Here is a 24,317-nt window from a genome sequence, read left to right on the forward strand (position 1 = left end):
CACTTAGTATTTAAAAGTAGAGAAATTGCACTTCCTGGAAGAAAGAGAGGGGGAAAAAAAAAAAAAAAAGTAGTTAGTTTAATTATCCTGTAAATTATTTAATTTTGGCAAGATGTATGTAATTTATATTTACAACACCTTATGTTAACTTTTTTATTTATTTAACTTTTTTATTTATTAATTTTATACTTACTTTAAACTGGACACCGCACCATTGAAAAAAAAAAAAAACAACCACGAAGATAAAAGAAGCAAAAATTAAAACTTTTGACCATAAAAAAGGACATTCCCCAAAAAATTTAAAAAAAAAAAAAAGAAGAAAAAAAAAGAAGAGAGAGAGAAACCTCTATCTACAACTCCTACTTGTAATTTTGATGCAACCAAGTTATTTTTTATATATTTTGTTATTTATTCTTTTAACGATGGGAATTTTTTTAAAGATATTTTATAACTGAGACCTTTTGATAATTTTTTGGTTTGTTTTTTTGCCGGGGATGGGGCACCAGGGGAAGAGAGACTTTGTCAGTTTTTCTTTTCTTTTTCGGTCGTATCCTTTCAGGCACTGATAACAGGAAATGAGAATTCTGTATTTATTATTTATTTAATATTTAAGTCGGGGGGGGGGGGTGAGAAAAATGAACTGTGCTCTTGTTGTATATTTATTTTGTTGTTTGTGTGTCGGTTACGTGATGACTGAGTACTTGTTTATGTGAAGGAATACTGTTAATATTTAAATAATAAAGAGTCAATTGAAAGTTATAGCAGGCTACATGTTATTCTGTGAAAACGAATACTGTGATCTACTTTCCTCAGGAAATGTATTTTGCAGACAGAACTTCCTTATGTACTGGCAGGGTTGTTTCATAATAAAACCCAGTTCTGTTTGTGACTTTAGTTCCTATGGTCTTTCTTTGAGCTGCCTCCAATGTCCCCAACATGTCCCCCCATGGAGCTATGGTGCTAAGCAAGGAGCTGCCATTGGCAGGGCAGCACGCACGCTTTCACCTTCTGGATTTACTAAACAAATTACAAATGTTAATCTTGGAGATTTAGCTGGGAAGGATGCTGGGAATTGGTTCTTCCTCTGACTGGGTTTAGTGGGCATGGTGAGGATGGGTTGGCGATTGGGCTTGGTGGTCTTAGAGGCCTTTTCCAACCTTAACGATTCCCTCACATCTGTTTTCCTGGCTGCAATGCTCTCAGGTTGTCCTGCTCAAATTGCAGAGCTTCTTCACGGCAGGAAGCTTTCTTCTGCAGCTGTAGCAATGGAGGGAATTCGTCACCGCTCGCTTTGCTGGAGATGGCATTCTGAAGCCACCACAGTTTTGGTTTAGCTTTGCTAGAACTGGAGCTTCCAAGGTGAAATAAGGTAACTCATACGAAGGCCGCTTGGAGCTGAGGGAGATAGGTTAAATGGGAATTTTACATAGATCTATCATTGAGAAATTAATTTCTCTTATTAACGGGGCTGAAACTTCCTGGTGTCCCTGGGGGAGGCACAAGTGCTGCAGATCATGGGGGAGGAGGTGGCCTTGCTGCCATGGCACAGAAATGAAAACGTGGAGTAAAATGGGGGCAGAAGGGTGAGACTGCAGCCAGAAACCCTCAGAGAGAACTTCTGGGATCAAAGAGGATTCTTGAAAGTCTTTCCTTTGACACACACACAGCCACGGGTGTTCACTGGCAGTTTTTTTTCTCTCTGTCGAGCATCTGTAAGCTGCAGGCTCTGGAGGGCCCTTTCTAGGGCTGAATGACTGGCAGAGCTTAGGATAGGCTCATGGGGATGGTGGAGGAGAGGACGTGCCCTCTGGAGCTGCAGGGATGCTTCTGCTTCATGCGGGTGGATTTATAGGGTGGCGGAGGAGAGGATGTCCTTCCTGGAGCTTTGCAGGGCGTGGGACAGAGCTCGTAGGTTAACAGCAATTAACTCTGCAAGGCGCAATAGAGCATGTTTCCCAAGGGCAAGGTCTCTTTGAGGTTTTGCTGGACACCTCGTGTAGCTTATGGGATCCAATCCCCTTCACAAATGGCTGCATATCTTAAATGGGGGAAGCACGCAGACTCGTGAGATGGTTCATCCAAACTGACTGGCATGGTTTATTTCTGAAGGGCGCATCATTGGGGGGGAGGGGGAGGTTGATAGACTTTGCATCACCGAACAGTTCACTGTGCCAATATTTGATTATGATGATAGAGCTAACAGGCATGCTCACTTGTCCTTTCCTAACGAATTGGCTGTGCTGCATAATAGAGCGGTTAGATTCATGTTAAATTGCAGCTTTGGGAGCCATCACTGTGAGATGTTATCTTCTCTGAACTGGCGTCCTTTATTGCAGGGAAGGGAATTGAATGGGTTTAAGATGGTACACTGTAAGTTTATAGGTGTGCTTAGGAGAGCTCTTCAGCCTCCTCCAGCAAGTGGAGAGTGAGAGCTGGGCTGCAGAGAAGAGCAAGGATTTCACTTCAAGGATGCAAGAGGACAGATACTTGTGTTTGGTTATTTCTATAAATCATTGGTTGTTGTATAAATCATTGATCAATGTGCGTGTCATTTGGCCTTGCCGGACACCACAGTTTATTGTTAAAAGCTGCTAATGACATATCCCTCCATCCTTCTGCTCAAGTGGTGCCTTCCATTTGCCAGCCTTCACTCAGCTGCTCCTGGAGAGCCACGGGCTGCAATGAGGGTTTGCAGGTGGGAGCAGAGAGTTTCTTTGCCAGCCTTGTTCTTTCTTTCTGATTGTCTTCCTTCTTCTCATAGAGCTCCTCTGGGTGATGTCTCAGGGCTGGGTCACTCTCACTGTGGGGATACCTCCTTCTCCATTTGGTTCTCTACTGGGGGCAGAAAGCAACCATGCTCTATAGAGTTGCCATTTGGCACTGAATTCACTCCTCAGCTCTAGAAGATGGAGGTGAGATGAGATCAGGGAGAAACTCAGTGTGCTGGGGAGGCAGTAGGAAGGGCTCTGCCCTGCACTTGTTAATGTACTTGCTTCTCCAACACTTTTATGAGAAGATATATCCTGAAACGACCTTCCTCTTTGTGCAGAAGGGCTCGTGGGACCAGGGCTGCATTCTTCAGACAAATAGCTCTCGTTATTCCAGATGCCTTCATCCCCTTCTTTCAATGGGATGAATAAATCTCCAATTGTTGTAAAAATGGTAGTATCAGATTTAAAGACGTTTTCATCCCTGTCGACCAGGAAGTACAACAACCATTAAAGTCTGCATTCATTTATATAACTGCAGCACTCTTTTGTTCGAATGTCAGTGGTAATCTGGGATGCTCTGCAGAACAGTGAGTCATAAAGGGACAGAGGAAGGACATGCGATCTGCTTGAGCTCCAAGGCCAGCACCAAGGCTCAGAGCACACCAGGAGGAGCCTGGCCACACTGACGTTTGATGTCTGGCCCCACAGCCCATATGGAAGCCAGGATGTGCCAAAGCTTTTCTCTTCATCTTTCTATTCACAGTGAGTCCTGGGATCCACCCAGCTAACATAAGTAATGACCAACCATTGACTTAAACAGGGGCTAACCTGGACTTTGCTCCAGCTCAATGGCACTGGCCTCAGGGGATTTTGGCCTGAGACTCATCCAGCACAAGCCCAAGGATCAGCTCCTTAGAGTTTGCCATTTGCCAGAGGATTCCTTCTTGGGCTTCAGAATTTCATAATCTAGCCCAACCACGCTGAGAGTGTTTAGCAATTAAATAACATAAATCCAGAAGCTAGATTAATAAACAGTCTAGGCTGTCTAGAGTAGTCTGCAGTATGGAGAGAGAAAACTGTAAAACATTTATTACTGGCTTGGAGATGAAGTCATTAATGTAATAACTACATGTTGCTTTCTTCTTACAGTTGTTAGCAGTCTGGAGGTTACAGAAGATTAGGTGAGAAACTCACTGCCTCCTGCCGAGAGGAGGCTTTCCCATGAAAGCCAGAGCCCAGCTCCCATCTGTCACCCCATTACATTTGGAGGTGGTGAATATATTACCGTGCCGCTCAGAGAACTAAAACAAAACCAAATTTCTGCTGGCCACATGGCAACCCTCCACGAAATTTAATGAGGACGCTGTCCTTTGTGTGCTGGGCCAATTCCAACAGCTGTAGAGATGAAGGCAGGAAGATCTTGGCTGTCGCTAACAGTAGTGATGCCTTCGAGCACCAAAGCTTTGCTGCCTGAGATCCTGTGACACCAACAGCAATGTCGGTGCCTCCCTTCCCTCTGATTTCTCAGTGGGTCTTCACTTTTTCAGGAGAGGGAACAAGAGCATTATTTTGGTCCCTGCTGTGATCTGATATTGGGGAGCTTCCAGAACTTGAACATCAGCAGCCTCTTTAGAGTGATTGTGGATGGAGCCCTCTGATGAGCTTGCTCCCCCACTGATAACTGCAATTCATGGTGATGCTGCAGCGAAAGTCAGGCGAGGGGTGAGGGAGGGCACCTGTTGGTACATTCCTGGCAGAATTTGTCATCGTTTCACTGGGGAAAAAGCAAAGAGCTTTCATCTCCATGCAGAGCCTGCAGCTCCTTTGCTGGCTGTGGAGGTAACCAAATTGCCTACATAACTTAATTGAATCATTAGCCTGCTTTGGACAAGTAAAACACGAACAGGCATGTCTCATGAGCATGGGATGCAGAACAGAGGCTGTGCACACACAGAGATATGGGGGCAGGCACCCAGTCCAGTTGCAGCCTCCTTGGGAAGACCGGCTCCAGCAGGACTGGGTACCCATCCCTGTCCTTGTCACTGTGGGAGGCAGAAGCCACAACAGGGTGCTGCAGGGCTCCTGGCCAACTCTGTCCCAGGCACAGCATTGCCAAAGCAGAAACGAGTGGGAGCCCTGATTGAGCATCTCAAAGAAAAATGAGAGGTCAACAGGAAGAGATGGGAGCCAGTGCTAAAGGGTAATGATAGTGAAAGGCATCCACGTGTTCCAGAGCAATGACAAGCATCTGCAGACCGGCAGTGATGGATGCTCACTTTCAGCTTGCACCATTTGGTGTGACCGTTTTTCTGCTAGGAGTGCAGTGAGGACCAATTCACCCTGTTTTCAGGTCATTTGCAGGTAATCTTGTTGACTCAAATCATCCTTGATGATCACCCAGAGGAGAAAAAAAAATAACATCCCTGAAACAAATGTTTTGGCTTCTCCACAGAGGAGGTGCTCACTCGAGGTTTGTGGGCAGCTTGGGTCCAAAACTCAGTCTCAAGGCACTGCAGATGGGAAGCTCTGGATGGATGTTATGCTATGGCTTAATGACATCAGACTGTGCTTTAGCACTGAGCGTGTTTTTAGTAGTACCTGAAACGGGAGGGTATAGGGACAGAGAGAAGGAAAAGGCTTGTGCATCAGATAGGCTGCCGTAGTGCTGATCAGCAGGACAGATCCGTAAGATATTCCCAATATCACCAAAAAAAGTAACAGTAACACTTCTGCAGAGTGCTAATCTCAGTTTTCTCCCCACAACAGACTAATTTGAAGCTGTCAGCACAAGCACCTTTCTCCTGACCATCCTATACTCTGGTCCACATCCTACACAGGCTGGGCAAATGCAGACACCCTTCCTCAGGATCATATCATCCCATTTCCCTTTCATTTCTCTTATCAACGCCACCATTCAGTTCCGCTCCTTATTGTCAGCCGTTATCACAGTGAGCCAAGAAAGAGCACAGCTTCAGCCAGGAGGAAAAAAGAACAGGTGAAATTCTGATGTTGTCAGCTAAAATAGTTTCCAGATGAGCTCTGCCCACAAAGAAGCTGCATTGGAGTGAGTTAGTTGCTAAATTTTGCATTTGCTCCTTACCCTTCCTCTCAGCTTCCAGCTCAAAGTGGAGTCCTGACATTGCAAAGCACTGATAGAATTAGTCTCCTACAAACTGCTTGCTGGGGCTTGTTAGCTCAATTGTTAATGCTAAATTCTTATCAGAGCCACCTTAAAGAACATTAATCAAGAAAGGCTGAACTCCCTGCCTGGGTCACAGAAATTTAATTAAACCCCAAATAAAACTGGAAAATCATTTTGAAAAGAGATGAATGCAAAATGGTTTTCATCATTTAACTCTGCATCTTCGTAGTTCAAACCCTCACCCGTGATTTCAAAGGGAGTTTTGCTGGTCCAAAGGCAGGGAGAAAGAAACGGATGCTCATCCAGTGGAAATGGAAAACACAAAACCACTGATAGCTGCCTGCTTAGCACCAGGACCCACAGATGTAGAGGAGCACAATGCCCTTCCCAGTTAAATCTTCTAGAGTAAGATTGTGTTATGGTTCTGGTTCACGGATTCGTATCTGCTTTCCCTTTGCCAAAAGGACTCATGTAACTTTCAAGCCCTTTGTTCTGAAGACACATGTATTGGTGTCAGCAAGACTTTGTGTGGGATACTGAAGGCAGTTCTGGGACTTGTCTTCGGGAAACAGGTGCAGGGAAAGACTGGCAGGGTGATTAGCAGAACAGAGAACCTGTCTTAGGAGAGGAGATTAAAAGAGCTTGGCTTGTTTAGCCTAGAAAAACAAAGGTTAAGAGGGGATATGATTACTCTTCATAAATGCATCCAGGGTGGGAAGAAGGGGAATGATTTAAGTAAGAGGATAATGCCAGTGGGAGATCACATAAGGTGCACCTTGGCTAGGAATAAATTCCCATCAGAAATATGAAGATGTTTTCCTATTGCTGCAGGAGGGAGGAAGGTCTGGGGAAGGTCAGACAGCTGGGCAACCCCCGAGGTTTGTAAGGGATCAAGCAGTTCTCTGTCCTGTGTCCCCAGCTGCAGGGAATTTAATGATGCATTTTCACCACCAAAGATGGTGCAGCCAGGAGGCTGCTGGCTGCTCTCTTTCCTTTGACCATGCAGGACTACATAGCAGCTCTCCTGCTTTCAATTCTGACATTTCAGCTAAGTGAGATGAATCCAGGTCTTTATGAGTCCTTTTTCCAAGAGGCAGTGGTTATGCACAAGGCAATACAGTGGAAATCAAGACATATGTTCTTCCTCTTGGTTCAGCAATTACTCACAGAGCCCTTTGATGAAGTGAGCATAGAGGGAAGCTTCAGGACACACACACAGATACTTGCTGCATAGGCAGGAGGATCCAAGGTGATCAGCTGCTGCTGTGCTCATAGTAATAGTGGTGTAAATTCATATGTCTCCATGTATTTACATGTATGCATATGCATGTGTGTATGCATATATACGGATAATCTTCTGAACAAGGTACAGTGCCAGGGTGTCTAGAAAAGGCCACAGAACATAGTTTGCAAAATAAGAAAAGAAAAAAAGAGAAATGATGAAAACATAACCCTATGATTTAATGCTCCAACTCTTAATTTATGGAACTCATCCCATCGCTCACAAGTTGTCCCACTGATTTAAACAGCAATCTGCATTGCAAAGCTGGAGCTCAGCCTAACGGCCCCTGGCTTGCATGCTAAAAGTCATTTTTACTGTTTGCTCTTTCGGATGGACAAAAATACCCCATTTTAACCGATCATCACCAAGGTGAAATTCCGAAAGTTAAATCACCGATCCCACTGGCGCGGCTCGCAGCCGTGCCCGTTCTGCTGGGGACACCTGGCGGTGTGAGGCTGGCAGATGCTGTATGCGCCGGCCCTGTGTCCCCAGGCTCTGCCTTTCTCGTCCCACTTGGATTTGCCTGCTCTCAGAAGCCTCTAGAGCTGTGCAAGCCGATGATTGGATAGCAAAGCCCCCAGTGAGCCGTAAGGATAGAGGGAATGTCAGGAAGCACAGGTAAAGGAGTAGCACAAGACATCAGCAGTTGCAGCAGACGTGTTAAGTCATGAAGGACGCAAGGAGCTGCATCAGGGGAGGGTCAGGACTCTCAAACAGGCTCCCCACAGCAGTTTTTACCCAGCTTTTAATACTTTTTTTGTGTGTGTGTACAAAACAAACAAACAAACAAAAAACAAGCTGCTGTTTTTCAAGCAGCTCTGCTGGGATGAGGAGCAGATGCTGAACGGAAGCCCTGGAATCATATGTGTATAGAGTTTGTCCATTCTGCATTTGCAGATTTCAACAGCATTGCCATTATGCTTGAGTGCTTTTCTTATTAAACAAGACGAGGCAAGCACAATCAACGTGTCCTGTTTTGGTTGAATCAGCAAGGAGGTGTTTCAGTGCTCACTCTCCACAAATAATCCCATTCTCCCAGGCAGCTGTCTTCTGCAGAATGAAAGTGCAGACATCTACAGTATTACCCCGTGCCTGTTAGCATGAAGTCTGCTGTTATCATGTTAATGAAGGGAGCTGAGATAATCACCTTAACGCATAAATACATCTCTGATGCTGATTCACTTTCTTCCTATTTGAGTCTCATTTACCAGGGCAATCTCTTTTTTTTTCCCCCCTGTAGTCTTGTTGTGTTTGGAAGGATGGCTTTTTTTTTTCTTTTTTCTTTTTCCCCCCACAAACAATCTTCAGAAAACATAAGAAATCTCCTCTCTAGGTGTGGTTAACCCCTATTGTTTTGCAGACATGCACAGGACCAAATCGTGGATCAAAGGCCAAGGCAAACAATTCTGTCCTATCTGCAGCCTTAGAGGTCACACATCCCATAGCCTCAGCTGACATTGTATGGGCCACTTATAGATGAAGAGACACACAACATTAGAGGATAACATCTTACCCTGAGTGGGTGATAGGAACCACCTTTACCCAATGTCTTCTCGGACCTTGCCATACTGGTTACAACCACTGAAGGAGCCTGCTTGGCTGCATACAATCCAAATCAGGTGTCTGACGCTCAGGAAGATGATGTTAGGGGACAGGGACACTACTGCACAAATGGTGAGTCAGCTACGTGGCAGCCTTGTGATGACACTCCGTGGTTCTCTCCAGCCCCTGGAGTCAGGTGAATAAGCTCTTCTCTGATTTTCATAGGGAATTTCTTTTTGGCAATTTATGCTTGCCGAAATGCATACACAGTTCCATGCATGCTGGATGTTCATAGGCTTAAAATGCAGTACAACAATTGGCGTCAATGCAAACATCAATTAGAGTAATGCTTTCTTTCAGGTTCCCATGATATTTTCCCAAGTCTGGCAGATGACAGCAGGACATCTCATGTCAGCCAGGCTTCGTGCAGGAGGCTCAGAGATGGCACAAGGACCACATGTACCAGCTGGGGACAGGCATGTCCCCACACTGCCACTCTCCACACCAAGATGTGCCTTGGGGACCCATTCCAAGAAAAAATTTCTCCTGATGTCCAACCTGACCCTCCCCTGGAGCAACTTAAAGCCATCAGCTCTCATCCTGTCGCTGCTACCGGGATGCAGAGGCCAACCCTCACCTGGCTCCAACCTCTTTAAGGAGCTGTAGGGAGCAAGGATGTCTCCAGTAAGGCCTGGGAGATGCGCCCACGGGCTGTGCAAAGGCACAGAGTGGAAAAAAAGAGTGTCTGTATTTAAACCTGGTGCACACTTAGGCCATGTCTTGGTGCGGTGCGTTGTCCCAGTCCCTATGTGCACCTGCTCTGCACTTTGGCCTGATGTTATCCCTGCTCTGCTGGCCGTATCAGCCTGCCAACCTCAGCTCTATTTACACATATTCTACACCTACTCCTGCTCTGCTCAGCCATAACCCTCAGCTCCGATCTGACCGCCTGCTGTGAACATAGACAGGCCCCCTATACAGCCCCAGCCTGCACTCACCCAACCAGCCCTCCTCCCCCCCGGCAGCTCTCAGTGGTACCGTCCAGGCAGCCCCCGCCCCCATAGCACTTAGCGATGCTCTCTCCTCTCCCCACCTCCCCGACGCGATGGTGCGTGCCGCGCATGCGCAGTCCACGGCCGGCGCTCGGTGGGGCAGTGTTTACAGCTGCGGGCAGAGCCGGGCCGGGAGTGAGCGGGTAGAGCCGGGCCGCGCTGCCTCCCAGGTACGGCTCAGTGGGACGAGGATCCTTACGTAGCACGTAATGTCAGAGCGAGTGATGTTAGGCTGCCCGTGGAGGCGAAGAACTGCGCTTTAGTGTGTTGTTCTTGTGCCCTGATTGCGTTGTAACGTGTGGGCTTTGTTTTTGCTGCTCTGTTCGAGGCGTGTGATGGAGGGCGTTCTGTGGGGGGTGGTTGTGAAGATGGCAGAGGGCTGCTGTTGTGCTGGAAGGCTGCTTGGTGCCGTGCCTGCGTTGTCATCTGCTCGTGGTTTGTGTGCAAAGTGCAGCTGGGGGTGCGGGGAACCGAATTGGAAAGGTTTGTTAAAGGTAACGCCTCCCCGTGCTGTGTGTTCCACCTCCCAAAGGCAGAAAGGCAGGAAAAGAATACAAATGTGGAATTAGCCGAAGTGGGTAAACCGCCGTCTGCAATAAAACACTTGTTCTGTTGAAGGTCAGTGAGTGCTCAGCGAAAGTAATGCTTCAGTGACACCTGTAGGGAGCCGTGTGTCCGTGGGGCTCCTTACGGACTGCTTACTTACTTACTTACTTACTGTAAGTCCTTCCTTACTTGCTGTCTGCTGAGCTGATAGCAGGTCGGACCTGTTGTCCCAGCGGGGGTTGCATGTATTGGTTTGGGATCCAAAATGCAGCACTGTTAAAGGCTTTATTTTTATGCTTTAAAGCTGAAAATGCAGATTTTAATAGCAAAAGCGGAAAAAAAGTGCAAGTGCTTAATGTTGTTCTGTTCTTCTGTTGTTTAAGTGCTTAAACAACAGAAGAAGTCAGGAATTCCTTCAGGAAAGAGTATTTCAATGCAGAGTGCTACAGCAAGTGTGTGCTGCCCGTAGGCACCCAGCCCTCCAAGTGTGGTTGCAGCAAGTCAACCTGTGTGTAAGAAGAGAAGGAAGAATCACGTTGGCTGGTGAACCCACCTAAGTCTTAAATTTGCTGTGAAATTGCAGCACCGTAGTTATTTTTTTTGTATGTGTGTGTGTTGAGAAGCTGAAGGAGTTACTATAGAAAGGAAAGGGGTGGTTTTCTTTTTCTTCAAGGTTTGCTAGTGGTCCGATATTGGGTTTGTGTGTTTGAGGCTGTATGGAAAGAATGGATTAGAAACTAGCTTGAATTCTTTGCATAAGTACGTCTTAGTTTCTGTCTCTCTGTAGGTGATGGGGCTGGTGTGTCACTTGGATAACTGTGAAACTTTCTTGGGCTCTTGCAGGTTTTTTGTTTCCTCTGAAAGTGTTTAACTTTCACTTTGCTGAATGTAACAAACCCCAACAATTTTGCTGTAGGCAGATCTTCTGATCCCTGGAATAAATTCTAAGGCTGCTGCTTCTGTGGTTGTCATTGTGAACGCAGAAAGGCATTGTAAATAAATGCATTAAAAAAAAGAAAGTTGTTTCTTTTTTAAAAGGGCTGCTCTTCCCCTCCTTCCCCCCCCCCCCCCCGTTTTTTTATTTAAATGGGGGATGAGGACAGAAGGTTGGAATAATTTGGATTCCATTGGATTTGGTGAAAATTGTCTCAGCAGCTGCAGTCTGTATTGTGGTCCTTCACTGGTGATGGCCTGTGCTCTGATGAGCTGTGTGAAAGTGCATTTGCTAAGGAAAGCAAGCTGTACCTATATTTAGATCAGAGATTGTAACCTCTGCAAACCCCCAGTCCTCGGGTTTTCTTTGAACGTGCAGCTTGAGGTTTTCCTTTCAACCTGTCTTTCAATTTCCTCTTGATACATTAGAAATAGTCTACAAGTAGCAAGATTTCTGACTGGCAAGCCAGATTTAACTTATTGCTTGGATTTGCAGTGAAGAATGACCTGTGAGCATAACATCTAAAGTAACCCCCTGTGTAAAAGGGCTCAGTGGAACAGCTGACACACTGGGATTATGTCAGTGTTGTTTGGAAACAGTCATCTAAGTTATCTGTTCTAATTTTCCCTACTGGTGTCAGTACTAAATACCAGATCTGCTCTATTTTTTTCATGGTTTGGTTGGCTGGGATGGTAGTAATGCGTCTTTGGTTTGTTTGTTTGGTTTTGTTTGGTTTGGTTTTTTTTTGCTGCTTGTTGAGCTTCAGGTACATACAGGTCTCTCACAAAGAATATGCAGCAGCATACCTGAGCTCAGATGCATTCTCTGCACCTCACCTTCTCTTTATTCTTCTTCAGTTCTAGTGCTTACACAAAGGTTGAAGATGGGAGGTGCAGTAAGTGCAGGAGAAGACAACGATGAGTTAATTGATAACCTGAAGGAGGCACAATATATCCGGACAGAGCTGGTAGAGCAGGCATTCCGTGCCATTGATCGAGCTGACTACTACTTGGAGGAGTTCAAAGACAATGCCTACAAGGACTTGGCATGGAAGCATGGAAATATTCATCTTTCAGCACCCTGCATTTACTCTGAGGTGATGGAAGCTTTGGATCTGCAGCCAGGGCTGTCATTTTTGAATCTTGGCAGTGGCACTGGCTATCTGAGTTCTATGGTTGGACTCATCTTGGGTAAATAACTTTTCAATCGTGCTAACTATTTTCATTAGGCTTTTGTTGTGTGATTTATTTATTTTTTCTTTTTAAGAAAGCCTTGAAATTAGGAAAGATGCATTCCTCAAGTAATGAAACAAAATGATATCTAGCAAAGTAAAGAATGCATTGATTCAGCTGGCCTATTTATCAGGATTTCATGCAGCTTTCTTTCTGGATCTGGATGGTGTCCAGGTTTCTGTGGCAAGTTGGAGCAGGCACCAGTGCAGTTACACAGGTTACTCTTGTGGATTCCTGCAGGACTGGCACAAACCTTGGTTTGTTGCTGCTTAAGCAAGAGCCCAGTTCAAGACTTCAGGAGCAGGAATGCTGTTGCTTAAACTAGGTTTGAGCGTGCTCAGAGAAACCTCTGACTGTAGCTGCTCAGTGCCTTGGTATTTTTTGTGCTGTCCTTTCTAGACTGGAACACATCTGACATCCAGTTTTGGTTCTTATCAATACGTAGGTGGGGAATAGGATCTGTGGAAGCATAGTTCATGCATCAGAATTGGTTTTGTGACCACATCCGCAGTAGGTGAAAAGCATCAAAGTAATATTGTATAATAGCAGTCTGCCCTCAAGCATTTCTGAAGTCAGTGTTTGTTTGCTTTTGGCTGCCAGGATAAATAAATGGCTATGGGGTATGTTCTGTCCTCTTGTGGGGGTGTCAGGAATTTTAGCTGCTGGAATGTTTCTTGTCAGGATAGAGCCCCACTCCTACATCCCAGGGCCTTTTACGGGGTCACATTTGTTGTTTTCTGCTAGGTTTGTTAGATTAGTTAGTTAGATTGCTTGTGGTACTAATAGGAATGGGAGGGTGGTTGGACTAGATGATCTTGCAGGTCGTTTCCAACCTTGTGATTCTGTGATTACTTTGGTTGCCAATATGTTACTCTGGGAGTTGACTCTTCCTCCTGGAGAGGTTATCAATCAGAATATAAAAAACATGAGTGCTGAATAACATCTGTATCTTTCTAATTTATTGTTGTTAATTGAGGTACAACTGAGGTCATTGGTCCTAATTTCTTTGATGAGGAAACTTTTAGCATGTCAGAAAGGGGTATAATATAAAACAACGTAGAGATTTCAGAAGGATTTATTAAAATATGCTCTACGCCTTAGAGTTTTCCCCATGTGATCAGCTTCAGATCAACAGTGTTTCTTCACTGTCAGTGTTTCCCTCCTGCAGTCGACTTAGAATAGTTAAGCCTGCTGATTCCAAGTGGATGGTGCAAAACACCCTTATTTGCTGTTAGAGATTGAGTGTAGGGTTGTACTTCCCATTGTATTAGTAAGATGCCTGACTCTGCACAATCACTGACTGCCTGCCTTCTTGGGGAGTAATCTGGTACAGGAAGCAACCAAAACTGTGTTAGTTCTGCTGCATTTTGTGTTGCCTGTTAGCATTTCCTGGTACCTGTTCTTTTAAATTTTCAGGTCCTTTTGGTGTTAACCATGGTGTGGAGCTTCATTCTGATGTGATTGAATATGCAAAGCAGAAATTGGACTTCTTCATCAAAACAAGCGACAGCTTTGACAAGTAAGATTTCGGAATGGCCATTGAGTTTCATCTCATGTGCTTGGCTTTAGTTGGGGTAACTCTGCATTCAGGGTAATCTGAGGATTCTGGCTCCTTAGGATTGTTGAGCTGCAGTGTGTGACCTTCTAAGCTCATATGTGTTGTGGAGGAGTTTCAGAAATTGTGGTGGTGTTCCTACCAGCAGCTGTGATGTGACAGAGCCTGAAAGAAGCTGAAAACAGTTACTTATTTTACAGTGCAATTACAGATAGCAACTTGGAAACTGCAAGTGACAGTAATAATTATGCTTGTGATCTGCGTGTTATCAGAAGAAAATGAACTGATGTTGGTAGTGACCTAATATGTTTAGTCTCAGAAGAATAGAAATGGTATCTTAAAACAAGGAGGTATTTTTATAATGATTAAGTTAGTACTAAAGCTGCTTGGGAATTGATTTATGTTCTCCCTTACAACATCCATTCTGCTGCTGTCAAAATTAATAACTTTCTAGCAGGATAACCATTGCCAAAAGCAACCTCAGCAATAAAAGTCGTAGCTGTCTCGTTTTTGGATCTGTCTCACAGTTTGTTCAAACATGAAAGGAAAGCATCTCTGGCTACCTGAAAGTTGTCCTGTTGTGGGAGGAAGAAAATTGAAGTCTTCAGTGATGGAATTCAAACTACTCAGTTTTGTGCTGTTACTGCAGTACTGGAAAGCTGCTGATAAGAGCCATCTTTTCTTGATGCTGGCAGCAGACTGAAATTTTTCTGCCTGGAAGGTGCTTGCACACAGATGACTCTCTGCTTCCCAGAGTCACGTTGCTATTGTTTGAACAGGGGTTTTAGGGAAGGCTTTTCTTCTCTCTCTGGGCAGATAGTGATAAAGCAAAAGTCAACTGAATTCAGAAATCACTGTGACTAGAAAACTGGCATTGCTGATAGATAATGGCTGCTGGGTTATCAGACTGTTACAACACCACGTGTGGGGGCTGTTAGCCAGCTGCTGTGAAGTCTAGCATGGTTGCAAAAGCCAAAAGCTTGAGGAAGTGTTTGGGAGTAAGTAGGTACTGTGCTGAGGTGCTGGCAGAAGAATATATGTTGTATCAGCTCTAAAGCCTAGGCCTTAAAGCTCATGTGGATTTTGGAGTATATACAGAAAACAGAAGCATTTGAAATTACTCAATTTGATTGTAAACTGAATAAAAAATGAAACAGACAAGAAGTGTTTTAAGAAGAGTGAAATCATGGCTATTTTGAAATGAATGGCAAAACTCCCATTGTGTTCAGCACACGTTGCTGAAGCATCAGCCTTCCCCAGAACATCTGAAAGACATTTAAGAGCTTCTGAAAATGTTAAGGACCTGGTGCAGCAGTCCTCAGGTCTCCACTTGTAGAATTGCAGGTCTAACCCTTACGTTTGGATATGATAACTGAAAGAGCAGTAGGTAACTTAAAACTTCAGCACTACTTAATTTTATGCAAATCAGGTGTGAAATTATGCATTGATACCCTTCAGAAGCGTTCATCTGAGCGTTCTCACCTCGTTCTTTTTGTGGTTTTGAAACTTCAGCTGTGCTCTGTTTTGATCATCTCCAGAACACAAAGGCTTGGGAGGAGAAACGCCATGAAATATTTCTGAAGTATTTCTCATTCTCCTCATTCTTCCAGAACCACAGAAGTAATTCATTTGCTAAATTGTGATATTCTTGTGTGATATGCATTTTCTTGGTGGTTTTGTTTTTTGTTTTAGATTTGAATTTTGTGAGCCATCTTTTGTTACTGGAAACTGTTTAGAGATTTCCCCGGACTGCACTCAATACGACCGCGTTTATTGCGGTGCTGGAGTTCAGAAGGAACACGAAGACTACATGAAGAACCTCTTGAAAGTTGGGGGAATTCTCGTCATGCCCCTTGAAGAGAAGGTTGAGTACCTTTCTACCTATCTGTCAGTTGTTTTCAATTCTGATCTCAGTGTAGCCAATAACTTTCTTTCGTTAATTTGCACCTCTTTCAGCAGTGGTTTGGCAAATTGCAGGAAGCATGAGGTGCACCAGTTCTCATTCAGAATGGAAGCAGTACTCTGAACGCTTTGTAGTGTTTAAGTTCTACCACAGGATTCATAGCATGTGCTGATCTTTTGTTGTTAATTGCAACTTTATTTCCATGCTGCAGGAAAGTGTAAGGAGGCTTTGTTCAAGTTATATAATCTAGCATTGCACTTATGACAAAGTACAAAATTGCTTTTTGGAAGGCTTTATACTCTAACTGGCTTATGAAAGAGCTTGTAAGTTGTCCCTGTTTACAAATATCAATGGTTTTTAGTAAAATGTGAGTTACTGCTCTGTCTGTAAACTCAATATGGTAATTCAGATGATCACTTTACACCAAATTTTGATGTGAAGTAGGGTTATCTAATAAACTTGAGTGGTCAAGGTGTTAGGTAGCTGTTGTTGTACTTCCTGCAAGGTAGCTGGGGTTAACAGTGCAGAGCTTCTTCTCATTAAGATGCATTAGTGGTTGATTTAAGCTGTAACTGATATTCAGTGTGTTGCAGTCTTCCCTCGAGAGTGGATGTTCATCTGAGACTGATGTTTTTTCTTACTGGTTGGATGTGGCTGTTCTGATTCAGAACTGGGGAAGGACTGGAAAGCAGGGTGACCCAAACTGCCAGTGCTTGTATTCTATTGCATTGGGCAGAGCTACGTGGGGCTAATTCTGCCAGGATGTCTGAATTTTCTGGAGGAAAACAATTGATTCCTATTATTACCTGACTTTTTACTGTATTAATTTCCAGTACTGTAGCCACTTGTAGAGGCAGAGGATTGCTTGTTCATTTTCTATGTAGAAATCTTACTGTATTTCACACGAAGGACAATGATCTCCCTGTTTTGGTCTAGTTAACTAAGATAACTCGTACTGGTCCTTCTGCCTGGGAAACCAAGAAGATTCTTGCTGTTTCTTTTGCTCCTTTGATTCAGCCCAACCACACAGATTCAGGAAAGTCGAGGCTTGTTCACTTGCGTGAGTACAAACGTTCTTGGCTATGGGGGGGATTTCATCTGCTGTTTGGCTAGAAGATGTATCTTGGTTCCTTAGTTGTGACATTGCTATGTATATTTCCATAAAAATTACTCCAGCTGGTTTTCCTTCTTGGAGCAGTTGACCGTTTTGATTGGGTTCCAACAGAGGAATCCTATCTTTGATTCTAGCAGCAGGTTGACTCAGTCGTGTAGAATAAATTCTAAATATTAATGTTGTGTTTAAAAACAAAAAAAAAAAAAAAAAACTATACCCAAGCTTTAAGGAAATGTTTGGTCATTACAGGCATCATTTCAATCCCAGACCACCTGAGTTCATGGTTTTTGGGCGCTGTGCTGTGGTGGTAAAGAATACATAAATGGTAACTGTGAACAAATGTAGTCCTACTCAAAACAAGTCAGAATTATCCTCAGCCTGGAACAGTTGAGGAATCTGAGTTGTGCAGTTTTAGGTTAGCTGTTTGAAGTGCAGTTGTATGCCATGGCCCCAATCTTCAGCTTAAGACTTCGGTATAAAGCGGCCTCTTAAGAACTTGCAAAGACAAAGATACTCATAAAGAGATTAGTCAGGCTTTGGTCTTATTCTGGAAAGGTGTCTTTGTGTGACAAAAAGCAGCTCAGTAAGCAGTCTGTACAGCACCATAAAGTCCCCTAAGTCTGCATTTGAGCATGCTTTGTATGGTGCCTTTGTAGGCAGACATGCATTGATGCTATATGAGTTGTGTTGTGAATTTACATGCTGGCAGCAAAGAAACATAAAAAATGAAGTCTTCCAAACTATTAATGTGGGAGGGTTTTTATTTTAAACACAGTAAGTTATTGTATGTTTCTAAAATTACTTTTACCAAATGGTTTCCAGCCAGTCTTCTCCTGCTACATCTGAAACGGTTTTTGATGAACATAAATAGTACTTATGTTTTATAAATAAAGAACTTGGCAAAGCTGAAATAAACTCACAATAGGCAAATCGTTTGTGGGTGAACTGAATAGACTTTAGGTCTAGATATCTACAGAAGGAAAATATCTGGGTTATTAAATAGTCACAGTATCAGTAACTAAGTCCACATTCTTACAGTCTCCAAAATGCGTATCTTAAAGTAGTTGTGAGGACTTGACATCAAAATACGAAACTCTTCTTTCATCCCATTCTTTCTCTCCAGTTAATGAGAGAAATGTGTAATTAAATTTTGTTTGGGAAGCTACAATGCAGTTTACCGGAGTTGACAGGAATTGAATGGAGCTGTTGCTGTAATCGCAGCAGGGAATTCAAGTGGCCTGATTTAATTTGAGCAAATGCAGCTTTTCCTGAGAGCGCTCTTGAGGAGACTTTCTCCATCTCTGTTCATGATTGTCGTTTTGTTTTAGCCCCTGTGGCAGTTCGCAGCCTCCAGGACCTGGCTCGCATCGCCATCCGAGGAACCATTAAAAGAATCATACATCAGGAAACAATGGGCAAAAACGGGAACGGCCTGAAGAACCCTCCTAGGTTTAAACGAAGACGTGTGCGTCGCCGTCGCATGGAAACTATTGTTTTCTTGGACAAAGAGGTCTTTGCCAGTCGGATCTCCAACCCATCGGATGATAACAACAACTGTGAGGAGACCGAGGATGAGAGGCGAGAAGAGGAAGAAACGAAACCCTCTGAACTAAAGCCAGATCCCCCTGTAAACTTTTTGAGAGAAAAGGTCTTGAGTCTGCCTTTGCCTGATCCCTTGAAATATTACCTGCTTTATTACAGGGAGAAGTAATTTCCTTCTAGGATATGGGAGTAGGCAGAAAATAAAATACTACTTAGGGCTTGACAAACGTATACCACTTGCTTGCCTGCTAATATGACCACCCAAGGCAGTAGGCTGATTGGGGAATGTGGCTGCTGTATACTTAAACATTATAGCTTTTTTTAAGTTTCCTCTTTCTTCTTGGTTGTGTGCTATAGTTTTATTCTACAGCAGGAATTCCTTAGGTAGCAAGTTGGTGAAGTGCTTGACTGCTTACAGAATGGAGGATTTAATTCCCTGAAACTAACTGCACAGAGATGGCTGCTCTACTGAATTGCAGTTTTTAAATGTTCTTAGATTCTTAAGCAGTTCCCCAAAGGCCTTTGGTGTCTGTGCTCTCTCCCACTCTACCTGCCGTGTGTTTACCATGGTGTGTGTTCAAAGGAGGATGAAGATTATTAGTAAAAGCTGACCTGGCAAATCTTTTTCTTCTAGAAATGTGAAAAAAAGCACAACTTTTACAGAAAAGAAGTTCTGGTGTTACTCTTGAGATGTCCAGATTTTGAATGCGGAAGGAAGGCATCAGCTCCCCTTTGGTTGGTCCCAGCTTTGCTTTTTTTTACATACTGCTTTTCAGTAAAAGGTAGAAATGTTTACAGATTATTCGTTTTCTTGGTGGGAAACACCTGTTTTAGAGTATTACATGTGAAATTGTTTTTGTTTTTTTCTTTTAAAGCAGTGGAGTCAGGTGAGGAGTAGCGAAGCTGAGCTTTGGCAGGATGCTCAAGTGTTCAAAGTTGTGACTGTTGTCTCCAGAAGTGTTTACAGAGTAATCCTGAATGGGGATGAGGGTGGGGAGGAGATGGGCAGCAGAGATGGTGAATATGGGCTGTGAAAGCAGGATCTGCAGGTTTTGCAGTGATGTGTGAACTAAAATCTGCTTGACTGGAGTGGAGTGCAGAGCTCTAGCCTGGGCATGGTTTGTATCCTGGGAAATGAGCCAAAGAGGTCTGTGGAGGATATGTGGAAACTCTGGAACACCAAATTGATGTAATTCTGACTTAGGTGTTCCTGTGTGCACCCTTGTCATAGCAGGGTGGCTGGAATGCAGCTTGTGTACACGTTAGTCCACATACAGCAAGTGGAATGAGGTTGCCTTGGCAGTTTATTACTGCAGCAAAGAAATAGATGCTTTAACAGACTTGCATCAATGGACAGAAGAGCAGTGCAGTTTAATGGGTGTTGATTTTTATTCCTAAGTCTTCCTGTAATGCTGATGGGAGGAGATTCCACGTTGATTTGCTTCGACAAATCTGCATGGACCAACATAGCCTGAAAAGAAACCCTCGAGCTCATACTGATGTGTGGTACTCCTATAGCTGAGGGTAAAACCAAAAAGAATGGCAGCAGAAAAAACACTTAGTAGGTAATGAAGTTATGAAAGATGTTACCCCATCAGAAGCACTTACATCGGTATCACCTTGATATTTATTTTAAGCTGTCTCCTCAGTTCCTGAGGAGGAATAAGACTCTCTTGCCAAAAAAAAAAAAAAAAGCTGGTTATTCATGTCGTGGTATTGAGTTGCACAATGTAATGATAAGTAGAGTTTCAAAGTTCTGTGCAGCTTGAAAAATACACAGATTCCTCATAGTTATCTCAACCTGAATTGGAGAATTTTGCCTTGTTTGATGGGCTTTTTTTGGTCTTTGAGATGATGATCTGGTAGGTGTGGTGTGGCAGGTGGCCACATGGTATTGAAGCAGCTGTAGGCTGTATCTTGCCTGCAGTGCCCCCAAGCTATTGAATCATCTTCCTTGCTCCTTTGGGTTTTTTTTTTTTGGTTTATTTTGAGTGGGGTGGTTCTGTGGCCACTGAGCTGATGGCTTCCTGTAAACTTCAAGCACCCATCTCGTACATCTGGCAACCACAGGGAATTTCTTTCTGCAGATGAGAATTCTGTGTATGATGATAAATGGAGGCATAATAAAATCTGCATAAAGTTTTTCTTGCGCTTCCTCAAAGGCTGTCATCTCTGTGTTTGTTAGTTATTTCTTTAGAATAACTGTCAGACCAGGTGTGCACCTTTCTGTGTGGTGGCACAGCTTCCATGCCTCTGCATATACAGGGTGCATTTTACCTGTGGCTGGCAGGTCATCCTTCCATTTATTAATGGCAGAACTGTTCATGGATGTCATAAAGAAGTTACTTTTAAAATTGGCACCTGAAGTTCAGGTCATGCTAATGAACCTGATTGAGATTCTGTTAACATTGGCCAGTTGAGGGAGAACATCTTTAGTTTAGCTCTGTGTTATTTTAACCATTCCCCATTTTCCAGTTCTCAAAGGTATTTTTTTTTATCACAGATTTTCACCAGCTTTGCCTTTGTGTTACATCTGCTAGGCTTTTGGCAGTATTCTGGTTTTCTGGATGAGGTTGAGTAAATAAATACATATTTATACAGAAAATATGTTCTTGGTCGTCCCCTAGCCAAAAAAAACAACCCCCCAGATCCAAACAAACTCATAGTAGCAGTTTTCTGTGTACTATAATTGTGAAATAGCATTGCTTATAGTGTATAAAGGAAGGGGAACTGTAAATGCATTTTCCCTCTGCACAAGCACTTGTACTGTAGTTTTTGTATGTGTTGTTAGTAATTATGGCATCACTGTTTGGTTGGGTTTTGTGTGTGGTCTGTAAGCTGTCTCTGAATTTTACCTGCTTTGACTGTTTCTTTTTTAGTCTTTGCTTTCTTTGTATGTGACTCCCTTTAGGTTTAGACAGCACAGTAAATTTACAAAAAAGAAATGGTCTTCAAGCTGCTTTAATCACCAGTGTGTAAGCTGAAAAATCTGTGTGTGGGAATGGATTGAACTGGCCTGAGGCACACAAAAGTGGTGAAACTTCCTTTTAATGAGTGTTTCTGTTTCAATAAATTCAGTAAAGACTTTTTAGCCTTCTTAACGTGGCTTTGCATCGTGTTGTGATTAGAATACTTTGTAGTTAAGTACTTATTTCCATAATTGAAAGTTAAGACACTAAACACTGGTTAAGAGCACTTAATCATATGGTGCAGGTGCATATTTGTTTTAGATGACCTCCTCAGAATGTAATCAAAAGAAACCTGCCCATCTGATGATTTCCAAACATTTATGTAATGGAGTTGTGCAAGATTTGTTTTGGAATTAGCATGCACAGCACTCACTGGTCTGGATTTTAATAGGAAATTTAACAAGTGAGTTCACTCACCTGGCTGATAGGTTTATAGAGAGCAGAGGTATCAAGAGCTCACTTAGGCTGTTTCTCTGTTTCCAGACATGATCTCTAAACCAAATGTGACAAGACCTTGTTTAATGTGTTCCCAATTACCACCCTTTTTGTAACTGCTCTCTTACCTCCTGTGCTGTGATTTAATTCTTACTTAAAGCCAATTTTAGGAGCTTATTCCAAGGCTTCCTTTTCACTAGTGTTGAGAATAATGCTTTGGCTTCAATTGTAATAGGGAACTGTTTATAATAGCAAACCCAGCTGTTACTAATAGAGTGTATCTATTGACCTTTATTCCATGTGATAGTTATTTGTAGATCATTTCTTCCTGTTGTAAAAGGACATTATCGTACACGCAGACAAGCTATGAAATGGGAATAGTACAGCATTAATGCTTTCCTTCATGTGATGCTTGCTAGGAAAAAAAAAATCCCTTCCTGCTTTGGAAAGCTGTGGATGTGTTGTAATGGTGTTAAGTAGATGAAATTTGTCAAGACAGGTAATGTTTATGTTCACTTCATAGTAAAATATACGTCTCAGTTCCCTGGGAAGTGATGAAATCTTCAGAAGGTGTACTCTGAAATTCTTCTGCTGGAACAGAAGTGGTAGATGAAGACAATGCAAGGGTGTTTAAAAACAAGAAAACCCCAAGCTTCTTCTATGTTAGTGTGGAATTCTTTCTAGCACAGGCTAGAAATACTTAAGCAAGGGGCACAAACAAGAACATTCATTCCAGTCACTTAGGAGTTAACTTTTGGTTCTTGTTCAGATTTGCACGCTCCTTTTTAAACAATTTGTCATGTTAATGCAAAATAAAATGAACTAATGGGTGTGTAATGGAACTGTGACTGGTAGTGCTTCATAGCATCTCATTCCTCATGGGGAGGAGATGGGCAGAGCAGGGAAGGTATCCCTCAACTTCAAGCGAAGATCTGCTTCTAAGCAGATTCAGGGTTGCAGAACTTGCTTTTTTGCACTCCAGTTATTCCCATTATGCTCACGTGGCTGTTGTTAAATCTGCTGGCTTTACTAATAATCCAAATCTCACAGAATACATAAACACACATCAGTCCCTTCCAGAAGCTGCCACCAACTGCATGACAACCCAAGCAAAGACTGCACACTGATGAGCAGCGCAGCTCTCCGGTTAGCAATGGAAACAAACCTGGAAAGGAATTATTTTTTGCAGGTGGTTGGTTTATGCTGTGGCACATAACTGAAGGCAGAATCTGTGAGCTGTCCAGATGTGCATGGAAGGGGGTGACGACTTGTTTGTGTAGGAGCAGGTTGAGTGGCCACTAGAGGACAGTGTGCACAAAACCATGAGTTGGGTGCACAGGGGAGCTGGGGAGGTGTCGAGCAAACTTGCCTGCTTTCCCAAGTGATGCCAATGCAAACAAACTGGATTGATTGAGCCTTAGGTGCAGAAAACTTGCTGCATTATGCCTTCTTCCTGGTTAGAAATAAAATAGCTTTTACCAAGCTTGACATGCCTGATGCTCTGGAAGAGATCAGCTATGAGGCATCAGCTGCTGTATGATGGTAACTTGTCCAGTGTTCGTTGACACACAAGGCTAAATACCTGGGATATTTCTGAGTGAAGTATGATCTTAATATATTCTGGAAGGTATTGTATAAACCGTGATTGACAAGGTCTTTGAGAGGGGAGGCTGGCAAACATAACCACATAAAACCACACATGGAAAAACAAAACAAAACAAAAACCTACCACTTTTGCTCTGAGTGCTCAAGTGACAAAGTATCTGAGGGGGAAAGCAAACTGGGGAGGTTGCAGGCCACCTGGGGTAAGTACTATTTCCCTGTGTTAGCTGTGTTGCAATGTACAGTACAGAGCAGATGTGCAAGTTCATGGGAAGCTCTGGGTTGATTGCACAGGTGATGTGGAATGATGTGAAGCTTCATGCCGAGCCTTAATGCTTCACACTCATGTCTGTTTAAAATACACATGTAAGAACATATACACAGTGGTAACTGTAATGTTAAAGCTATTTTCATTCTAAGTGTCTTTATAGTAATAAGATTGATAAATTAAGCTGGGCACACATCTTTCTTTTTTGCTTTTTTTTTTTTAATCCTCCAAAGAGCTGAACAAATTGTGGTGTGTGTTTTCTGCAGGAGTTACTGCAGTCCAAATATGGTTGCTCTGATTGTTTCTTTCCCTCTTCACCCCATAGTTGCCCCTTTGTTTTTTCCAAAGCCCCAGCATTTCCCTGAGTGGTATCTTTGTGTTATGAAACTGCATTAACTAAAAGATCTTTGGAATAATATCTGATCAATTTCCTATGACATGGCAAAATGCATCCAGCTGGGGGATTTTAGGTCTTTATTTCCAGGCTA

General features: G+C 43.2%; 1 protein-coding gene across 1 annotated transcript; it reads left to right on the forward strand.

Annotated features, from left to right (window-relative positions):
- The first annotated feature begins 9,813 nt into the window (after window positions 1-9,813).
- PCMTD2 (protein-L-isoaspartate (D-aspartate) O-methyltransferase domain containing 2) lies at window positions 9,814-21,656 on the forward strand. Its single transcript, XM_042832317.1, has 6 exons — window positions 9,814-9,899; window positions 12,067-12,399; window positions 13,858-13,960; window positions 15,689-15,860; window positions 16,836-16,959; window positions 18,342-21,656. Exons 2-6 carry the CDS (start codon window positions 12,093-12,095, stop codon window positions 18,722-18,724), a joined length of 1,089 nt encoding a protein of 362 aa, XP_042688251.1. The 5' UTR covers window positions 9,814-9,899; window positions 12,067-12,092; the 3' UTR covers window positions 18,725-21,656.
- The last annotated feature ends 2,661 nt before the right edge of the window (window positions 21,657-24,317 follow it).

Source organism: Centrocercus urophasianus, unplaced genomic scaffold (assembly GCF_019232065.1).
Source record: "Centrocercus urophasianus isolate 14NV4802_14NV808 unplaced genomic scaffold, USGS_Curo_1.0 seq_38, whole genome shotgun sequence".
Taxonomy (NCBI): Eukaryota; Metazoa; Chordata; class Aves; order Galliformes; family Phasianidae; genus Centrocercus; species Centrocercus urophasianus.

What these genes read in the sequence shown, in the direction of transcription:
- PCMTD2 (XM_042832317.1), top strand. Translation starts at nt 12,093, where the DNA reads ATGGGAGGTGCAGTAAGTGCAGGAGAAGACAACGATGAGTTAATTGAT. An exon ending in TATGGTTGGACTCATCTTGG is followed by an intron (nt 12,400 to 13,857) that starts GTAAATAACTTT and finishes TTAAATTTTCAG; the next exon opens with GTCCTTTTGGTGTTAACCAT. An exon ending in GTCGAGGCTTGTTCACTTGC is followed by an intron (nt 16,960 to 18,341) that starts GTGAGTACAAAC and finishes GTTTTGTTTTAG; the next exon opens with CCCCTGTGGCAGTTCGCAGC.